Source organism: Coturnix japonica, chromosome 3 (assembly GCF_054131305.1).
Source record: "Coturnix japonica strain WE chromosome 3, WE-NBRP24, whole genome shotgun sequence".
NCBI lineage: Eukaryota > Metazoa > Chordata > Aves > Galliformes > Phasianidae > Coturnix > Coturnix japonica.
The window spans coordinates 47,336,934-47,354,096 of NC_140665.1; the positions used below are offsets into that span (position 1 = coordinate 47,336,934).

General features: G+C 33.9%; 1 protein-coding gene across 17 annotated transcripts in view; it reads right to left on the bottom strand.

The window, feature by feature from the left end:
• SYNE1 (spectrin repeat containing nuclear envelope protein 1) overlaps positions 1 to 17,163 on the bottom strand; it is a 275,903-nt gene that overhangs the window by 175,176 nt on the left and 83,564 nt on the right. For all 17 annotated transcript variants that reach the window (XR_014944012.1, XR_014944011.1, XM_015858221.3 and 14 more), the window contains 15 exons: positions 15,703 to 15,799; positions 14,467 to 14,669; positions 12,019 to 12,183; positions 10,737 to 10,889; positions 10,155 to 10,298; positions 9,700 to 9,873; positions 8,478 to 8,636; positions 7,425 to 7,589; positions 6,692 to 6,826; positions 5,679 to 5,837; positions 5,169 to 5,377; positions 4,790 to 4,898; positions 3,315 to 3,479; positions 1,456 to 1,623; positions 710 to 886 (listed from right to left, as the gene is read on the bottom strand). Coding sequence is in view for 15 of the 17 variants with exons in the window: in XM_015858221.3 (XP_015713707.3) it covers positions 710 to 886; positions 1,456 to 1,623; positions 3,315 to 3,479; positions 4,790 to 4,898; positions 5,169 to 5,377; positions 5,679 to 5,837; positions 6,692 to 6,826; positions 7,425 to 7,589; positions 8,478 to 8,636; positions 9,700 to 9,873; positions 10,155 to 10,298; positions 10,737 to 10,889; positions 12,019 to 12,183; positions 14,467 to 14,669; positions 15,703 to 15,799 (2,382 nt within the window). In the remaining 2 variants the exon portion in view is untranslated. The remainder of the gene's footprint in view (positions 1 to 709; positions 887 to 1,455; positions 1,624 to 3,314; positions 3,480 to 4,789; positions 4,899 to 5,168; positions 5,378 to 5,678; positions 5,838 to 6,691; positions 6,827 to 7,424; positions 7,590 to 8,477; positions 8,637 to 9,699; positions 9,874 to 10,154; positions 10,299 to 10,736; positions 10,890 to 12,018; positions 12,184 to 14,466; positions 14,670 to 15,702; positions 15,800 to 17,163) is intronic.

Consider the following 17,163-nt stretch of genomic DNA (forward strand, 5'->3'; position numbering starts at 1 on the left):
ATTTTATATTTGGGAAAAAATGTATTCATAATAAATTATTAGCTAAATTTACTGAGGCTCCATTGGTCTTGTTTTGCATCGTGTTTTAACACTGGGAATAGTTTTTATGATTGTGAACATTTATGTGAAGTAGTGGACCAACCATATTACAGTTCTTATTAGGGAAATGTAAAGGACAATACATCACAGTTTAGTTAGTGGTGAGCTATACAGCCTAAAGCAATCAGTTTTATTTCTCTGTGACTCTTCTCTAAGTTTAGGATGACAACAACTATTCCAACATCCTAGTCTAAGATTATATTTGTGCAATATCAGATGTTTCTATTGTAACATCCAGCTCAAGTACTCCAAATTAAAGGTTGTGGTCATTTTTAATAAAAATAACAGACAATTAGCTCATTGAAACAGTAGTTCACAGATGGCTACTGAAAATATTTATTATGATAGAAGAGTTGGGACTTTTAAATACTTTCAAACAAAGTGCTAGTTCTTTATTAAGATGTATGTAGCAGCTTCAAGAATTTTTGATGGAGATACTAATCACAAAGATCCTGAGAATCAAGATTCTGAGGTGAGAAAGTACATCCTGACTATTGGTGGTTTTTTTTGTGTTTTTTTTTTTTTTTTTTTTAATTAGTGGGGAAAAAAATAATAAGGAAAAGTAAGGAGAATGAAGTAGATGTGTTTAGTTTTGTTTTCAAGTACCCACTTGCAATTGCTCTTCACGTTTCTCCATAGTCTGCTGCATGTTCTCCAGTGTTCCTTCTAGCTTTAGTAAATCTTCTTGCATTGCACTTGGCAGTCCACCTTCAATCTGCAACTGTTTAGCCTGGAAAATCTGCTGTTGCACACCTTGTCTCTTTGCACGGAGTCTCCTTGTCCTTTGCTAGGAGGATTCACCCAATAGGAATGATCAGATTTCTTTCTCATTTGGAGAACATACAGAGAAACAACTTTTTGTAGTTTGCTATGGGGTATACAATAAGAACACTGAACGAGAATAAACTGTGGAAGTATTACTTGAGTCTCATATACTCATAAAGCATATGACGTGGATTTTGAAAAGTATATACTATACACTTTATGTGGCATACAAATAGAAAGTGGCAATATATGGTCATTCATCCAAATGAATGTTTTAAAAGCTGCATAAGTTGAATAATTGCAGCAGTATCCACAAGCATATGAATTTGTTCATGCATCCTCTGAGTAACAGGTTGAAGTCTCATATTGATCATAGCAATATATCAGCCTGCATTAGAAAGCAGTAGAAGAATGCCCAAGTTGTGTTTTGCTCTATAGAATTACCAGAAAATCACAGTTTTTCCTGGTTATGATTCTTGCAAACTTAATAAAGAGAATTATGACTCTGGACATAGTATAATTTGGTGAATAAATACATTCTGGCTTAAAGAAAATTATAAAATATGGACACTTATGGAGAAATTGCTCTACCTGATGATGAAACAGTAGTTGCTGAGCTTGCAATAAACTTTCCGTATCCAGGATCTTTTCAGCTTCTGCTTGGGCTTCCTTAGAGTTGTTGATTAACTCTTCAATTGCACTTTTAACCTCTTCTTTACATTGGACACAATCTCCAACAGTGCCTAATGTCCTTTCAATCTACAATTAATTATAACTTTATGTATTTCACGTTAAAAAGTACATTTATATTTAAGTGCACGCATGTATTTTGAATACCTTTTGTAAAAGTGTAGAGAATTGTCTAAACTAAAACCACTCTCATTTCCAGAATTCATAGCATATAACTTCAGCTTTACACTGATGAGTGAAATGTAGACTTAAAATGATACTGTGGAGATGTTTGTCTTTTTTAGGCATACTCCCTATTACATTGCGACAAAGGAAAGAGCTGCCTGTGACAGCCTCTTGCTGATGATCACTTAGAATATATGTGCTGTCCTCAGCATTACAAGCTGATTCAGGTTATGAAAAACACGATACTCAATTCACAAAAATTTTGTCACCTTTCAGATCTTCTACAGCAAAGCCTTGGCTAATCAGAAATATATTAAAGTGCACTCTTACCTTGATTTTATGGACTACAACATGCATGTGGTACAATCTTAGTTCACCAAATTTTATGAAGAAAACAATATATTTATTCAAGTTATCAGAAAGATCTCTGTTTGTATAACTTGTACTTGATGACTTGATACTACTTGTATCTAATTATCAGAAAAGGGCATGTCCTGGCAGTTTCTGTAATTTAAGGTTTTCATAGCATTCTAGAACTAAGAAACAACTTACTTTCCATCTTCCCTTACTCTCTTGTTTTCCTTCCAATCCATATTCACTTCAGAGGAACATCCTGACTACTTGTGGCTTTGACATTTGAAGGAAACAAAAAGCCTAAGTGCTTTTTATTAAAAAAAATATAGATAGATAAAAAGGCATTTTATTTATAATTTCTTGAAGTCAATTGGAAATCAGAACATTGGTTCCCGCTGATTTTCCAAACATACTTTTCACAACATCGAAGTTCAGAAAAATTTGATTAGATGGATGGAAATTAAACTCATTTAGAAAACCTAAAAGGTCTTCACAAACTGACATTAACTATACAGTTTGAAACCAGAAATGTCTGTCTGTAACGAACTGTTTTCCGGATAGATCTGTTCTGCCTTCTAAGAGAAGTACCAAGTTTCTCCTAATCTGTCTTTTTACTGCAAAGGTCATATAGCAGCAAAATCACTGAAATCCCACAAAACTAAAAGGTTCGCTGGATTCTGAGAAGTTCTACTTATTGGCCTGAAACTTGTCATGATTTCAATAATTCTAGTATCTCACTACCATTTAGACCTCAGGCATCTGCAAGATTTTTCTGCAAATTCAGTGCATGCTCAGCATCTTAATGATTGGAAAGCACCTCAGTATTTTCTTTATTGTTTCAGCATAAAAGACATACAGATCAATATTAAAATCAAGTTATATATCCATTAGTTGATGGACTTTGCCAATGTTAATTAAGATGATTTTAGAAAACTAACTTTTGTCTCTAAAAATGTTGACATTTTTATACTTACTAGGAATATTTTTACTGGAACACACTCCAGTTTTGTTAAATAAGTAACATCAAACAACCATCCAATCAAATAAAAACAAACAAAAAAAGCCAACCAAATATAATGCTGTCAGCAATTTTTTACTGCTAGTTGCACAGAAAACAATTTTTTCTTGTTGAATGCTTGCAGTTTAACTAAAAATACACAGTAGGAAGCTTGTGAAGCCATGATTCACATCATTTCATGTGACATTGCAAATGGAGGTTTCTTGTTTCCCTCATACTGTACCTCAGCCAGCAAATCCAGAAGTCCTTTGAAGTCACTGGAAAGTTTACAAAGTTCATCTTCTGTTTTCTTGGCCTCCATATCAGTACATATTGTAGTAATAACTGCAAGTCTAGATTTCAGCCAGCTGTGATTCTCTCCCTGCTTGTTAATATGCTTCCTGATTTCCTATGGAAGGAAAAAGAACCATATTTTCTTCAAATAAAAAAAAGTATTAATGAGTGCCATTCATGACGTCAGTACAGAGATTATTAATAAAAACATACTATTTTTGTTCTTATCTTGAAACATTTGAAGTGTAAAATTTGAATCCCTTATTTGATTATGTTCCAATCAGTGGATATATTTTTTTCTTTATAGACTTTAGAGAGCTACATTCGATAATGTAATAGAGGAGTACTTTCTCTTTACAAACTAGTACTTTTAACTTATAGAAAACAGATAGATGGTACCATGCATATATTTTCCATATATCAATCAAGTAATTTAGTTACAATTTTAATGTTAAATAAAGCTTTCCCAAACACAAGCTTCATATGACATTAAGTTCTGTGTATTTTTATTATTATTACTTATTTTAATAGCTGTTCTCACGCAGAATTTTTTTGATGTCTTGATCTCAGTGCTGATGATATCCCGCTGGAAGGTGAACTGCATGAAAAAACCAGGCTCTCTGGAGCAGGAATACCTGTTAAGCTAACAATCTTTCTGGTTTATCAAGGTCACCCTAATTATATTTTTCTGCAGAGTTAGAATCATAGAATTGCCTGGGTTGTAAGGGACCTCAAAGGTCATGAATCTCCAACCCACCCCACCACAGGCAATGCCACCAACCTCCACATTTAGGAGGAGTGTTAGCCTTCAAAATCTGTTCATGTCTTTCACACAAACTGCTATGATATGTGATATTCCTGTTTAGGCTCCTAGCGTGTAGCGGAAAAAGAAAAAAAGAAGAAAAAGAAAAACACAATGTTAAATTTTCTCTGAAGAACCAGGACAGAATCTTCAGCTTTCCTACCATTTCTCTTACCAATACAAAGTGAATGGTAGGCTGTCTTTGCCTCCTCTACTATACTACTGTAGAAGAGATGTTTTAATGTAGTAGCTAAGTATTACTAAATGTATGACTGTAACTTGATCCTTCATATCCAGTCCAGAAATTTTGGCTTTTCTTTGTTCAAAACTTTGAACTGTATATGCAGCAGAAAGAGGTGCAAGTACTTTATCTACTTGATTCTGTATTTTGAATGCTCTGAACACACAGTTAAAGGGATCTGTTATTCTCTAGAATAGTAGAAGTAGGCCCTTCTGCCACAAATTCTTGCACGTGGAAATTTCTCCTGGAAATGTTTTTAAGAATACCAAGAATCAGCAGAATTCTATCTATGGACTCCATGCTGTAGTACTTCATAACACATTTTTATCTAGTCACAGTTTCAATGACTGTGGCTTTGTTAGAATATAAGCCAATGTCTCACCCCGACAGATGATTTAAATTGCTCATATTTAGCAGTATCACTGACACTTTCCTTTATCCTCTTTAGCTCTCTCTCTGTAGACGAAATCCAATTTGCCAGTTCAGAAAATCTGAAATAAAACATCACATAATACAAAGCAAGGAAAAAGATTAGACAAAAATGAACACCACTAAACAGTAAGCTTTTAAATTTATGGCAATAATTATAAAGCCCTCAAAATCCCACCATAATATATGGAATCACTACATGAAGTATAATTATAGGTAACTTGAAGTTAACAACACAGTATTTAACATTCTTTATGTGAATCTGTAATGACAATTAGAGGCATAATCACACGTAACACACTACCAGACCCATACAGGAATTGAGCTGACACCTGTTTATATAGCTCTTCCAGATGTCTGAATGCTCTGTTAGTTTTGTGTATGTACTGTCTATCTGAGATTTGAGCTCCTTCAGGATTCGTTGGCTACTTTCCAATGTAGCCCTCACTGGATCAGAAACTGGAAGTTTATGGCACAGTTCTTCAATCCGTTGTAATCTTTTCTCACAGAGGTGGTAAGATCCCTTGTCACCAAAGAACAACTGATAGAAAACAAAGCAGAAAATTCAGCAAAAAATATAAATTGGCAGAATTCATAAAGCTATCTACATCACGCTCTAGGATATGCTAAGCTCCTATGTCATACACACTCATAGCTGAGCTCCTAGGTATTAAAATGAAAGGATCAATTTCAAATGAAACTTTCTGTTGAAGGCTCAAACAATTTATTGAATTTTCTGGTGTATAGAGTGTTTGATGGCTAGAGCTGGTCAGACCTTCTGTTTATCATTTACATTCAGATGTATTTCTATAAATACCCACTTACTGGCATATTAATCATACCTTGTGCTCTTCGATCATCCTTTCTCTGCCTTCTCTGCTTAGCACCTTATTCTGTCGAGCCAGTTCTGCTTTGCACTCCTCCACTGTGACCAGGAGCTTGCTTTTCTGCACTTCAATCTTCAAATGGATCAAATGATATGGGGCTTCCATTTGAAGATCCTACATCCCACAGGGGCAATAAACAAGCACAGAAATAAAACAACACACCCTTTATCTCAGTGTGAAGTTACTACAATTAAATTATCTAATGACTCCTGATACAGAAAACAAAGCATATACTTGAATGAATATATAGGATTTATTCAGTATTCATTTAAGAAAATCAAATAACTGTTACCCTGTTCTAATGTCTATATGTATGATAAATGCACATGTTTCTGGGACCCAGAATATGTGTGTATATATATGCATATAAGAAAAGTCTCAGAGACATCTTGATCCTTTGCAAGATTCTCCAGATATTTTCTGTATAAAAACAGTAAAGCAAACATAGTGAAACTGTATTCACACCTGCACCCAGAGGTTCCTGTTAGTGTGACAGTGAGAAACCACTCATCTATTACTCTGGCTTTAATTGGAATAACATGCTGTAGCAGGCAAAAAAAATCCATAGCTTATGAGCCATACTTGTTCTGTTCTTAGAGCTTTTGGTGGATGACACAGTTTAAATGTATCTCTTACTTATTTGCTTTCCTAATGTTAGGAAAATATCTGCAGTTATCCTACATCAGCTTAAAGAACAACTAACATCTACTCTCAACAAAGTTTCTCAGCACAGGTATCAGTGTCTGCATATAGAGGAGGACTCTTGACCACTTGATCTGGAAGAAGGTGTTTGTAGATGTAGTTGTAGCTGATTTTGAAAAGCACTTTTTAAAATATAATTGTATGGGAATCCAAAAAATGTAACTTTTTCCTCCTTCTTTCACATATATATTCAAGGTAATTGTCATGTGGAAACTTCCCTGAGTTAAGATTTAGAACTTCCAGAGAAAATGTTCAATGTCACTCACCTTCCACTGCCTATGGAGTTTCCTCACAGCTTCCTGCAGGCTATGTTGCTCTTGTTCCGGGAGAATGTCAGTAAGTTCATCACAAGCTTTCAGGAAGGCATTTAGGACTCTCTGGTCCAACTGGTTAAAAAATTCCTGCGTTTGAATTGGAAGGTGGAAAAGTGAGAAGATGAAGCCCATTTCTAATACCTGCTAGCATGAAGTTCCCTAACAAACTCTTAAAGTTTCAAATTTACTTCTGCTGTACAAAAGAAGTGGAATTTTATCTCAGGAAAACTTATTCTAGATATTTATAATCCAGAAAATTAATTAATTCTGGGATGCCTAGACAATGCTTTCATACAGGGTTTTAACAAAATAGGTTTTAAAGCCACTTGCTTAAGTAATGGTTATAATACCGATATGAATATTCATTCATCTGAAAACTCATCAGCTGATGTGTGAGTTGATCAAAATGTAGACTAGTGCTCTCACTCCAAATAGTTCTTCAAAGTCAACCCATACCTCTAAGGGGTTCTACATTCTGCACTTCCTGGTTGCTTACATTCATCAATAAGAGGGATTTTTATTTTATTTTTTAACTTTTCCTATTCCAATCTTAGTATTTGATCTGACTTTTACAATTTCAACACACAAAAGAAATCCATGACAGTTTTAAAATTAAGTAGCCTTTATGCTCTTAAAAATCACAGAATCACAAAATTTCCATAGAAAAATCTGAGAATTTACTCACGCTATGCTTTCTGAGAAGCTCTTCAGGATTTCCTTTTTCTTTTAAGCAATAATTAGCAATCTGTATCACTTTCTCCAGTTCTGCTCTAGACTCCTCAAATTTCTTCATCAAACGACTATTTACTTCTATGTTTTTCCTCCAGTCACCAGCTTTCCTGACCATATTCTGAGTTACAAGCAAAGAAAATGAGTGGGCACATTCTCATTGCTATTTACTGTTTTATGACAAAAATGCATGCTTGAAATAGACAGAAAAGCTTTAGTTTCTACTCCTCTTGTTTTGAAACCTTAGACACATTGCATTAGTGAGTGGTTACCATTCCAGAATCAAGTGAAAAAAAATAATGGAAGAAACAAACCATTCACTATTTCAGCTGAACCAAGGTAAATCCAGAACTGTGTACAAATCACTGACTTTATTTTCTCACCAATTACTCATTGCAGTGTTAGAAATTATAACAGTTTTACCCAATGAGCTAATCAAATCCTTAGCTGTCAATTTAAACATCTTGCTAAGACTTTTTAAAGGTTGCAGATAACTTTATTTATAGTAATAGAGTCATATAAGAATGCAGACTTTAACTGGACATCTGAACACAAGACATTAAATATCATTCTAGACTGGGGCTAAGTAGCCCTGAAAATATCAGTATTACTAGTAACAAGATACAAATCTAAAGGCAAAGGGATCCTAGACCATTCTATGCATTTCTTACATTTCTTATGTTGGAAAAAGTATAGACACAAATGCAGCTTCATCTTCAGAATCTACTGCATTTTCTGAGAAAACAGAAAGGCCTAGAGAAGTAACAACTGCCATACGTTCTGTCTCACATGCTTTATGTAAAGGGAATGTATATGAATATAAGACCAAATAATTAGTCAGGGCAGGAAATTCAAAGGAAATTAAAAATGGTGTGGGAGCTCATGCGTGGAAGAGGACATTTAGTCCCCCTGACCACTTGTTACCAACAGAGCTACAGAGGAATGAATTGTTGATCTGGGAGGATGTATCAGCTGCATATGAATAAGGCTTTAAAAATAGTTTAATTACCTGAAAAGTAATCTGAACTTGTGTAACATTCTTCTGAAATGTTGACTGATGGAAATGCTGCAACATTTCACTAGAAGCCACGCACTGCAGGATACTCTGACTATTTCTCTCAATGAGGGACAAAGCTTTCTTGCAGTTTTCTTGATAAGCTACCAAATCCTGAAAGAAAGAAACATATATCCACCCTGGCCAGGAACAAAGGAGAGAAAAGTTTGGCAAAATAACAGGGAGATCTTTTTTTAACAATAAGAACAAAAGGGACAAAGTCACAAAACATTAGATGGAATAACACAAGTCAGATAACTCTTTCCATAGATGCAGAGTTCTACATACAAATAGATTTCTAACTATCTGTTAAAAAATAAAAAATAAAAACAACAAATAAATAGACATGTACCAAAGCCATTGGGAAAGCTTTTGGAGAATGCAGGTAAGTACATAAATATGACTAGTTTTATGGGATGTATTTAGTGTACAATTCTAAGCTGACCACAGTGAAAATGGACATAAGACGGACAAATCTTAACAGTGGTTTGACCTTGCCTTTCAACAAATCGTTCTTTCCTGTCAGCTATTGGATTTCACATTTTATAACAAATAAGAATTATAAATAGGGGGAAAAAAAAAAAGAAAAAAAAAAAGAGGGAGAAGAACACATGAAATTATAAAACCTGAAAAAATAAATAAAACAGTTCTTGTGGTGAGGAAACTGTTCTGTTGAAAGAACATTATTTCTCAGCACAAATTTCCATTTAATCTGTTCAGCAGAAGTCAGCATCCTTCGCAGAGCCGAGTTGATTTCAGTTATTTGATGGTAAATAACTGCAGAGGAAACATGTAATTTTATCACAACTTTCTGGGTTTGGACAACTTTCAGAAGTAGAGGAAAGGAGCACTTACAAGCTACTACTTAAACAGCAGATTGGCTATGTCAGTAGCATGGTGTTATATGTAGAAGAGAAGATTGAACAGTGAAGCTCATCAGACTTTTTTTTTTTTTTAAATAATATCAAACCTTGTTATCATTGGAAAATAAAACATTTAGTGTACACATAAATATGCACCAAATTAAATATATTGGCTCTTTTTGTTTGCTTATTTATATATACTTCTGCTTCCCATAAGAAAATAAATATTAAAAAAAAAAAAAAAAAAGGAAATTAAGTTGTAAATATTTAGAGAAAGCAAAGCTTTTTTAAGGTGAGTCACTTTCTAAACTTACTTGAGCTTTTTGCTTAAGAACAGTTGTAGGTTGTGATTCAGGATCCAGAATAGAAATTATTTCATTGACCTTTTCAAGAGATTCATAGAAATTTGTTATTTGTTTCTCTTGTTCTTCAAGTGGTGACAGCAGATGCTGGCATTCATACAGAAGGGCACAGGAATACTCCTTGACCTTTTAAACATTTTAAAGAAAAATAATTTTTAAGAAGGTGGTAAATTCCAACAAACAGCAGCTTTATCAGTGTGCAAATTAATATAGTTGCTACCTCCTTCTTTTAAGGTCAATATCAATAATATGTTAATTAAAGATAATAATGCATTTAAGGATGACAATCTTGAAAAGAAGAAGTAGTAACATTTTCTACATCTGAATTAACTCAATTGTTACCATATTTATGCTTGAATGCATATTTCTGAGTTCAAAGTCTGTAAAAAGAAAAAGTATTTTGTCACCTTGCTCAGCTGCTCTTTGATCTTTGTCAAAGTTGCAAGCATTTCATTTACTTCTTCTTGGGAAACTTCTTTTGTAATAAGTTGTGCTGTTCTTGTGACCATTTTGTATTGAGCTTCCATGGCAGGCAATTTCTGCTTAATATTCTGTAACAAATATTTTGTAAAAATACAATTAAGGAAAAAAATAAACAATGTCATTTATGCATTTACTGAGATGCAAGAGATATATCCCAACATTTGACACAGTGGACTGTGAAGATTAGAGAATGTTTCAAATGATTCAAATATTTCAAATGAAAATTTTGTATCATCATAAAACCATGACAATCCTTCAATTCACACAGATGTGAAGTGAAACTAATCATAAACCATTATCCAGTTGGAAAGAGTTTTGGAGATGTGTTCTAGGAATGTCAGCCACAAAATACAAGGCTTTGAGTTAGCTATGGAATAAGTTATTCAAAAGTACCACTAGTGAAAAAAAAGGAAAAATGGAAATGTATGCAAAAATAGTATTTCATTTTACCCGTTTTACATTTTGCTCTTTTGAAAGAGAAAGAATGGATGGTAAAAAACACTTACTTCTAAATCTTGTATGAACATCTTCACATCTAGGAAGGACAATTCTACAGCTGATGAAAATTTTCTATTGCTTCCATCAACAAAAGCTGTCAAATTAGCCACACCATCCAGGTATTCTTTCTGCATTTTGTCCAGTTCATCTGCCCGAGCATACTGTGAAAATATATAGAAGAAAAAAAAATCAAAAAACTTAATCAAATGTCACAAATTCCTAAAGTGAATTTGTATGTATTTCAGAGCAACTTTTGTTACTAGAAAAATTATATTTAATAAACTACAAAGTAATAGAAACTAATCTTCTAAGCTAAGGGTCTGCATTATTTTCAGTGGTGCTGATACTTAAAAGGATGACATTCATACAAGTGTTCAGCCTTTCTAAATGTTTTGATCATTCTGAGAACCCCAAAATGTCATTTGTTTCTAGTTTGCCATCTAGTTTGTACAAGTTACAATAGAAAAAAAAAACAGGGAACGAGGGGCACTCATTATTTGCATTTCCATTTAATTTGACTGAAATGTTAGAAAACAGATTCAACATCTTCAAATAAGCAAGTACTGATTATAAGTCACTGAAAAGGGAAAACACTGTTGGATGTATCTGGATAGTTAGTCATTATATTTTCTAATGTGTTCATGAGGTATGAAATTCTTCTGCATAACCTTATCTTGTCTCTGCTTTTTAAAGTGAACATAAAAGCAGTACTTCTTTTCTAATGTGTTGAATGTCTTCTATGAGATAAGTCTTGTTGTTTGCTTGTTTCTTTTATTATTAGTGCTTCCTGGTGCTTGAGAATGATCTAATGCCTGACTGATTTGGGGAACACTTAGCTAGCTTGCATTGCACATGCTTATGGTTGCAGTACTGTAATTGAACATAACTGCAATTAAAGAGTAATATTGATGTTCACAATTTTAACTACTTAGTTTTACAGAGCTTACAATAAAAATAGGTATATAAAACTCATTTTTTCTAAGAAATTAGAAGTTGTGAATGAATAATATTCCCTGCATTGAGAATACAAAGATAAAATACAAAATATTTTAGATGTAAATGTATAAAAGGAAAAATATAAAACTGTATAATCAAAAATATAAACAAAGCAAACATCCCAATAGCAATTAACTCCAGTCAACGTTTCAATTCTAATATAAATAATTATAAACAATTAAGCACTTTAGTAAGTTGTTCTATAGTTCTGCTAGTGGGGCAAATTGTCTCCCTGGCATGGAATTGTCAAAGTAAACATAAGTATTTAAAAGTGACAAGAGCAAAAACACATACTTGCTTCACTTGCATAAACAATTCTCTCCATCTTCCATTTAGTAACAGAAGTTGCTGCTTAAGGTCCCTGGAAATGGTCTCATCACATGTTTCAATCAGAAAATTACCAGCATCATTCATGGCTGTGTGCTGTTGGATCCAATGCGGTAAATGCCGAAAAAAATCCTAAAGAAAAAAATGAAAACACCTTTCCTAAACTTTTGCAAATAGTGTTTACATTAAACCATTAAACTAAAATTTAGTCACTAGCTAATGGTTTGATAAAGCTCTTTGAACTCTCTGAAGTCATACTGGCTTATGAAACTTATGAAATTCTGGCTTTTAAATGGATATGCCACAATAGAATTTTATAATGTTTGAGCACAGTCTACTGGATTAAAAATTGCCACTAGTTTACACATAGCTTATTTTACTGCAGTGAGTAGCTTCAGTTAAACTGGTAGAAATCCTCCTTAAGAGAAAGGATTTGGTTTGTAACTGAAATCAGTCAGTATTCATCCAGTTTGCTATCTGAGATTAATTCTTCACCACTGCTTCCTTCAGAGCAGTTGAGAGGGGAAGGAAAAAGCGAGACTGATTTTTTTCCTCCACTCCATTGAGACAGCCTAAATAACCCACCTACTATGCCAAATGCTTGCCTACATCTTGTAGGCAAGCACACACTCATGAGTTGGCAGAGAAGACAAACTTCCTCCCTGCATTCCTTTATTTTTGCTCTACAGGAGAAAGGGCAGTTGGTCATAAGAAAAGCACCTCCAGGCATTATTGCCACAGTGATCTCAAGGACTCAATCACTCTCTCCTGATTATCCACATTATTTAATGGTTCGTACATTCTCTAACACGATTTTGGCATCTGGCAGCTGCCCTTCTCCGAGACAGTACACAATTCAGTGGAGTGCTCAGGGCAATTACTGTTGCCAGTGGACTAAATCAACGAGGCCACAATCTTTAGAAGAAAAAAATAGAATAGCCACAAGGACAGAAGCTGCACAGTTTCACTTGGTCTTCAAGACCAAGGAAGGGGCACTGTACCATTTCATTAATGACTCTCAATCTACTCTAAAAATAAATGACTTCTCAGGCAACAGTGTCAGATCTGTGTCCCCCCTTGCTTCAAACACAGGTGAAGAAAGGTGCACATTGCAAAAGGACTGTGACTAGAAGTGCTTATGAGGCACCACATGTAAAGAAAAAAAGTTGTAGAAAAATTGGCTTGTTTATTAATAAACTTGCTGTTAAATTTTGAGTACTGCATACTGATTGATATTTTTTCTTCCAGATTTTCTGTGACACAGCTTCATCACAGCTTCATAACAAAACAGAGAACCCAATGACAAAGTTAAGAAACCACTTTCTTCCGCAGAAAGAACAAGAGTACTTACTGATTTTGAAATAATACAAAGGCAATGAATAGAAGATGAACTTATCTATGCCTGGGACAGAATATGATGGTGTTTACATTGTAAAGGTTTCAAATGAGCACCAATTAAATCTTTATATAATATTACCTACTCTCATGTACTCTAGGGTGACTCCTTTAGTTGGGGTTGGACTAGTTGCTCTCCAGAGGTCCCTTCCAACCCCTACAATTCTTTGATTACTGATGTATTGGTAGTTTTACAGAACAAATATTTGGAAATGTTTAAAAAGCTTGCCATATAGCAAGCGGAAGTTATCATCTTTCACTTGGGACTCAAGATACACGGGAATGACAATTGTATAACCTTACAAACCCATAAGTACTTTTTTAATAAATGAATGTTAAAACTGCTAATCAAAACTATCCTTGGAATTTAGGGAACATTATTCCTGTGGACGTCTAGATTCAACATTAATAATAAAAGTAACCTAAAATATTTACTTCTTAATACCTGTTAACAGTTTTGATGCAGTAGAGTATACTTAATATATCAGCATTCTGTGAATAGTAATGCTTTCATGCCCAAAGGTTTTTAACACAGCTTGTAGAAACTCTTTATATCTCATAAAAATAAAAAGTAGCTTCTCAGACCAATCCATCCTTCTTGCTTAGCATTAACTACTTTTAATATTTACATTATTTAATAGGTTTATTTTTACTTTAAGTCTATTCCATTCTTTTATAATATCTTTAACTACCAAACTTCTACCAATAACTATGGCACTCTGTCATGTCTTGATGTCAATCTTATATTTTACGATTTACAAAAACAGAAATTAAAACATCCTACTCTTACCCAATCTCAAAAGAGCAACTATTAAATGAAGCATTATTCAGGTCAATCTGGGTCATTACTGAACTGTCACAAACATGAATCTTAGCTCGTCAGTATCAGAACATAGCATGGTAGCAAAAGAGACATTATATGACAGGAAGTTCCCAGGAGGAGCTGTACAAAAAAGTTCCAAAACACTTGGGATTTGATATTATACAAAACAGTCTTACATATTTGGTATTAGTTCATACCTTTTTAGACTGTTCAGTCTGATTGAGCATTTTTTCAGCATCCTCCAGCCAGGCTTGCAGACCTGCCACAGTGCTGCTGTATCTGTCCCAGTTAGCAATTACTTCTTCCAACATGCTTCTTACACTTCTCACCTCTACTGAGAGGTTCCTCCACTGTGCTGTTGTTTCACTCATGAATTTCATCACACTCTCAACTTCTTCCACTAAGATACAGGAAAGACATTGATTATTTTTGTCATTTACTTTTTAATATTTTCCTCGCTGTTGTCCTTATTCCAGAAGGAAGAAATAGAGGTAAGGAAAAGAACCCAAGTAAATACTGAGACTTCATAATACATACAGAAGACTGGCAAATTAGCTTTCAGCTAAGGTGACCTCTAATTTGCACTGCTGTTTCTGATTTCATATAAGTGATTACTTACCCTCTGGAAAATAATTTTAGATTTTGTTATATGATTGAGTAAATCTATTAATTTACATTCTTTTTAAGATTATCTTGTCAATTACATAAAACTTGAGTGTCACCATCATTGACTTAAATTTCCCAACAGAAAAGATAACAAATTTCTCTGCAAGTCTGCTAATCATTCTGGAAGCTGTAGCAGTCTTCCATAGACATTACATCTCAGTGGAGATTAAAGTGATCTTATGTCTGTAACTACCTTGGTCAAATATTGCACTTGTGCATTCTCCCTCAGTGCAGCAGTGCTGGTCAGCAATGACTGGATATATCTGTTGAATTAGCTACACATTTCTTTCATGTATATCCGGTACAACTGTTGTTTGGGTTCCCCTTATAATTTTTCACAGTTAATGAAGAAATGTAAATCAGTTAGGAGATACTTCTGTTTCCAGAACAACCCCTGGACCAGCTCCCTTTCTGTCTTAGTGAATGAAGCCAAGGTGGGGAATGCCCCAACCACTGGAACATGTCATTAATTGTTTCATTGTCACACCACTGAGCCCAGATCAACAATCCAGAAGTTAGAATGCATGAGTAGAAAGTCTGAGCATGATCACCACCATCTGAACATTAAGGAATTTAAAAAGTAGTGGGATGCTCTGTACCAGTTGGACTCATGCTAGAGAAAATGCAAAATTGCTATCAAAAGCTGTAGAGTTTCAGACAGATTCCAGCTGCTGTATAGCTCTACTGCACTGAATAAACAAATCTTAGGTGATCTTTTTTGTCTAAAGTGTCATTCCCAGAACAACAATAGAAACACAAGCAGTTACCTGAGCCATTTGCTTTGGCATACATTTCAGCTGCTCTTTTCAATATCTGGTATGTAACTTCGTATTGCTCAAAGAATTTACTATTTTCAATAACAGACTGAAAAGAAAAAGAAAATACAACAGAGAAAACTAATATAAATTTTAGCACAAGTACCCTGAAATTACACCAGAAGAGCAATGACAGTTTTAACTTCATTATTTCTTCATTTATTTATGAGATAATATTAAAACGTCTTCTTTTCAAATTAATAATAGTCTTTCCCCTCACAAATTGAGTTTATTTACTGTGCCTAAGGAAAGAATATTTAATATGTTATCAGTTAGTTTGTTAGTTAATCAGTTGCTGAAATTCTTAGAATGTTATACATGGAAGGTTCATACACCAAACAATTAAATTCACATGATCAGAAAAGAATGTTATTGGAAATAAATAAATAAATAAAAAATCCTCCCTTATAGGAGGCTCCCACAAAAAAAAACCACAAAAACCAACCAACCAACCAAACAAACAAAAAACAACATCAACAAAAAAAAAAACCAACAAACCACTACTGTTAAAAACCAAAACCTGATAAATGCTTAAAAACATCCCTGAATTAATCCTTGCAGAAAGGCAGATTTTGTTTTAAGATATGAAATACATATGACTTATCCTTCATTTTGCTTCTTCTTTCATTGCAAGTGGTAAAAATAAGATTAAGGAAATAATGAAGAAAAGATGCTGCTTTCTGAAGTGCAAAGCAGTTATTCTCTATGTTATGCAGATATGGTATATTATATCTTATCTTGCATTATCACTACTAAAAAAAAAGGGAGGGAGAAAATATCCCTTTTGAAAGGGTTTTACATTGCTCTCCCTAAAGTACTTATCTAATGTTTTGAAATGGTTTTATAACCTATACTATGTGACATGCCTCTGCTACAGATCTACACATCTCAGGTAAATGCCACTCTAATATGTACAGAATAGACAAACTTTTATTTGCACAACTGTGTTTGGTAATACAAAGTTTTTAACAGTACCAAAGTTCCTATGTTTACCATAAAAATTTTCAAAGTTCAGTGTGTTTGGGAGAGGAGAATTAGATCTTGTGTTCATCAACCCACATAATATAAACACAATAAGCAATTTTAAAAATGAAGCTACCAGATTGTAGCTAAATAAACTCTGTTGTATAATTTACAGTTACAGTTACTATGTCAAACCACCAGTTGTCTGACGTGTAATTTAGAAATGTGTTTATAACTGAGGAAATTCAAAACAGTCAGTATTTCTTCAGCCCTAATACTAAAAAATAATAAAATCAAAGCCTGTCAAATACAAAGATCTATATTCTCTGCCATGGACATTAGACAAATTCCTGACTTTTTACTTTTGTTGGACTGATACCTACAGACATTTCATCCTGAGCCAAAACCTCTTCATACAAACAGATTGTACCAAACTGTTTATATCATAGT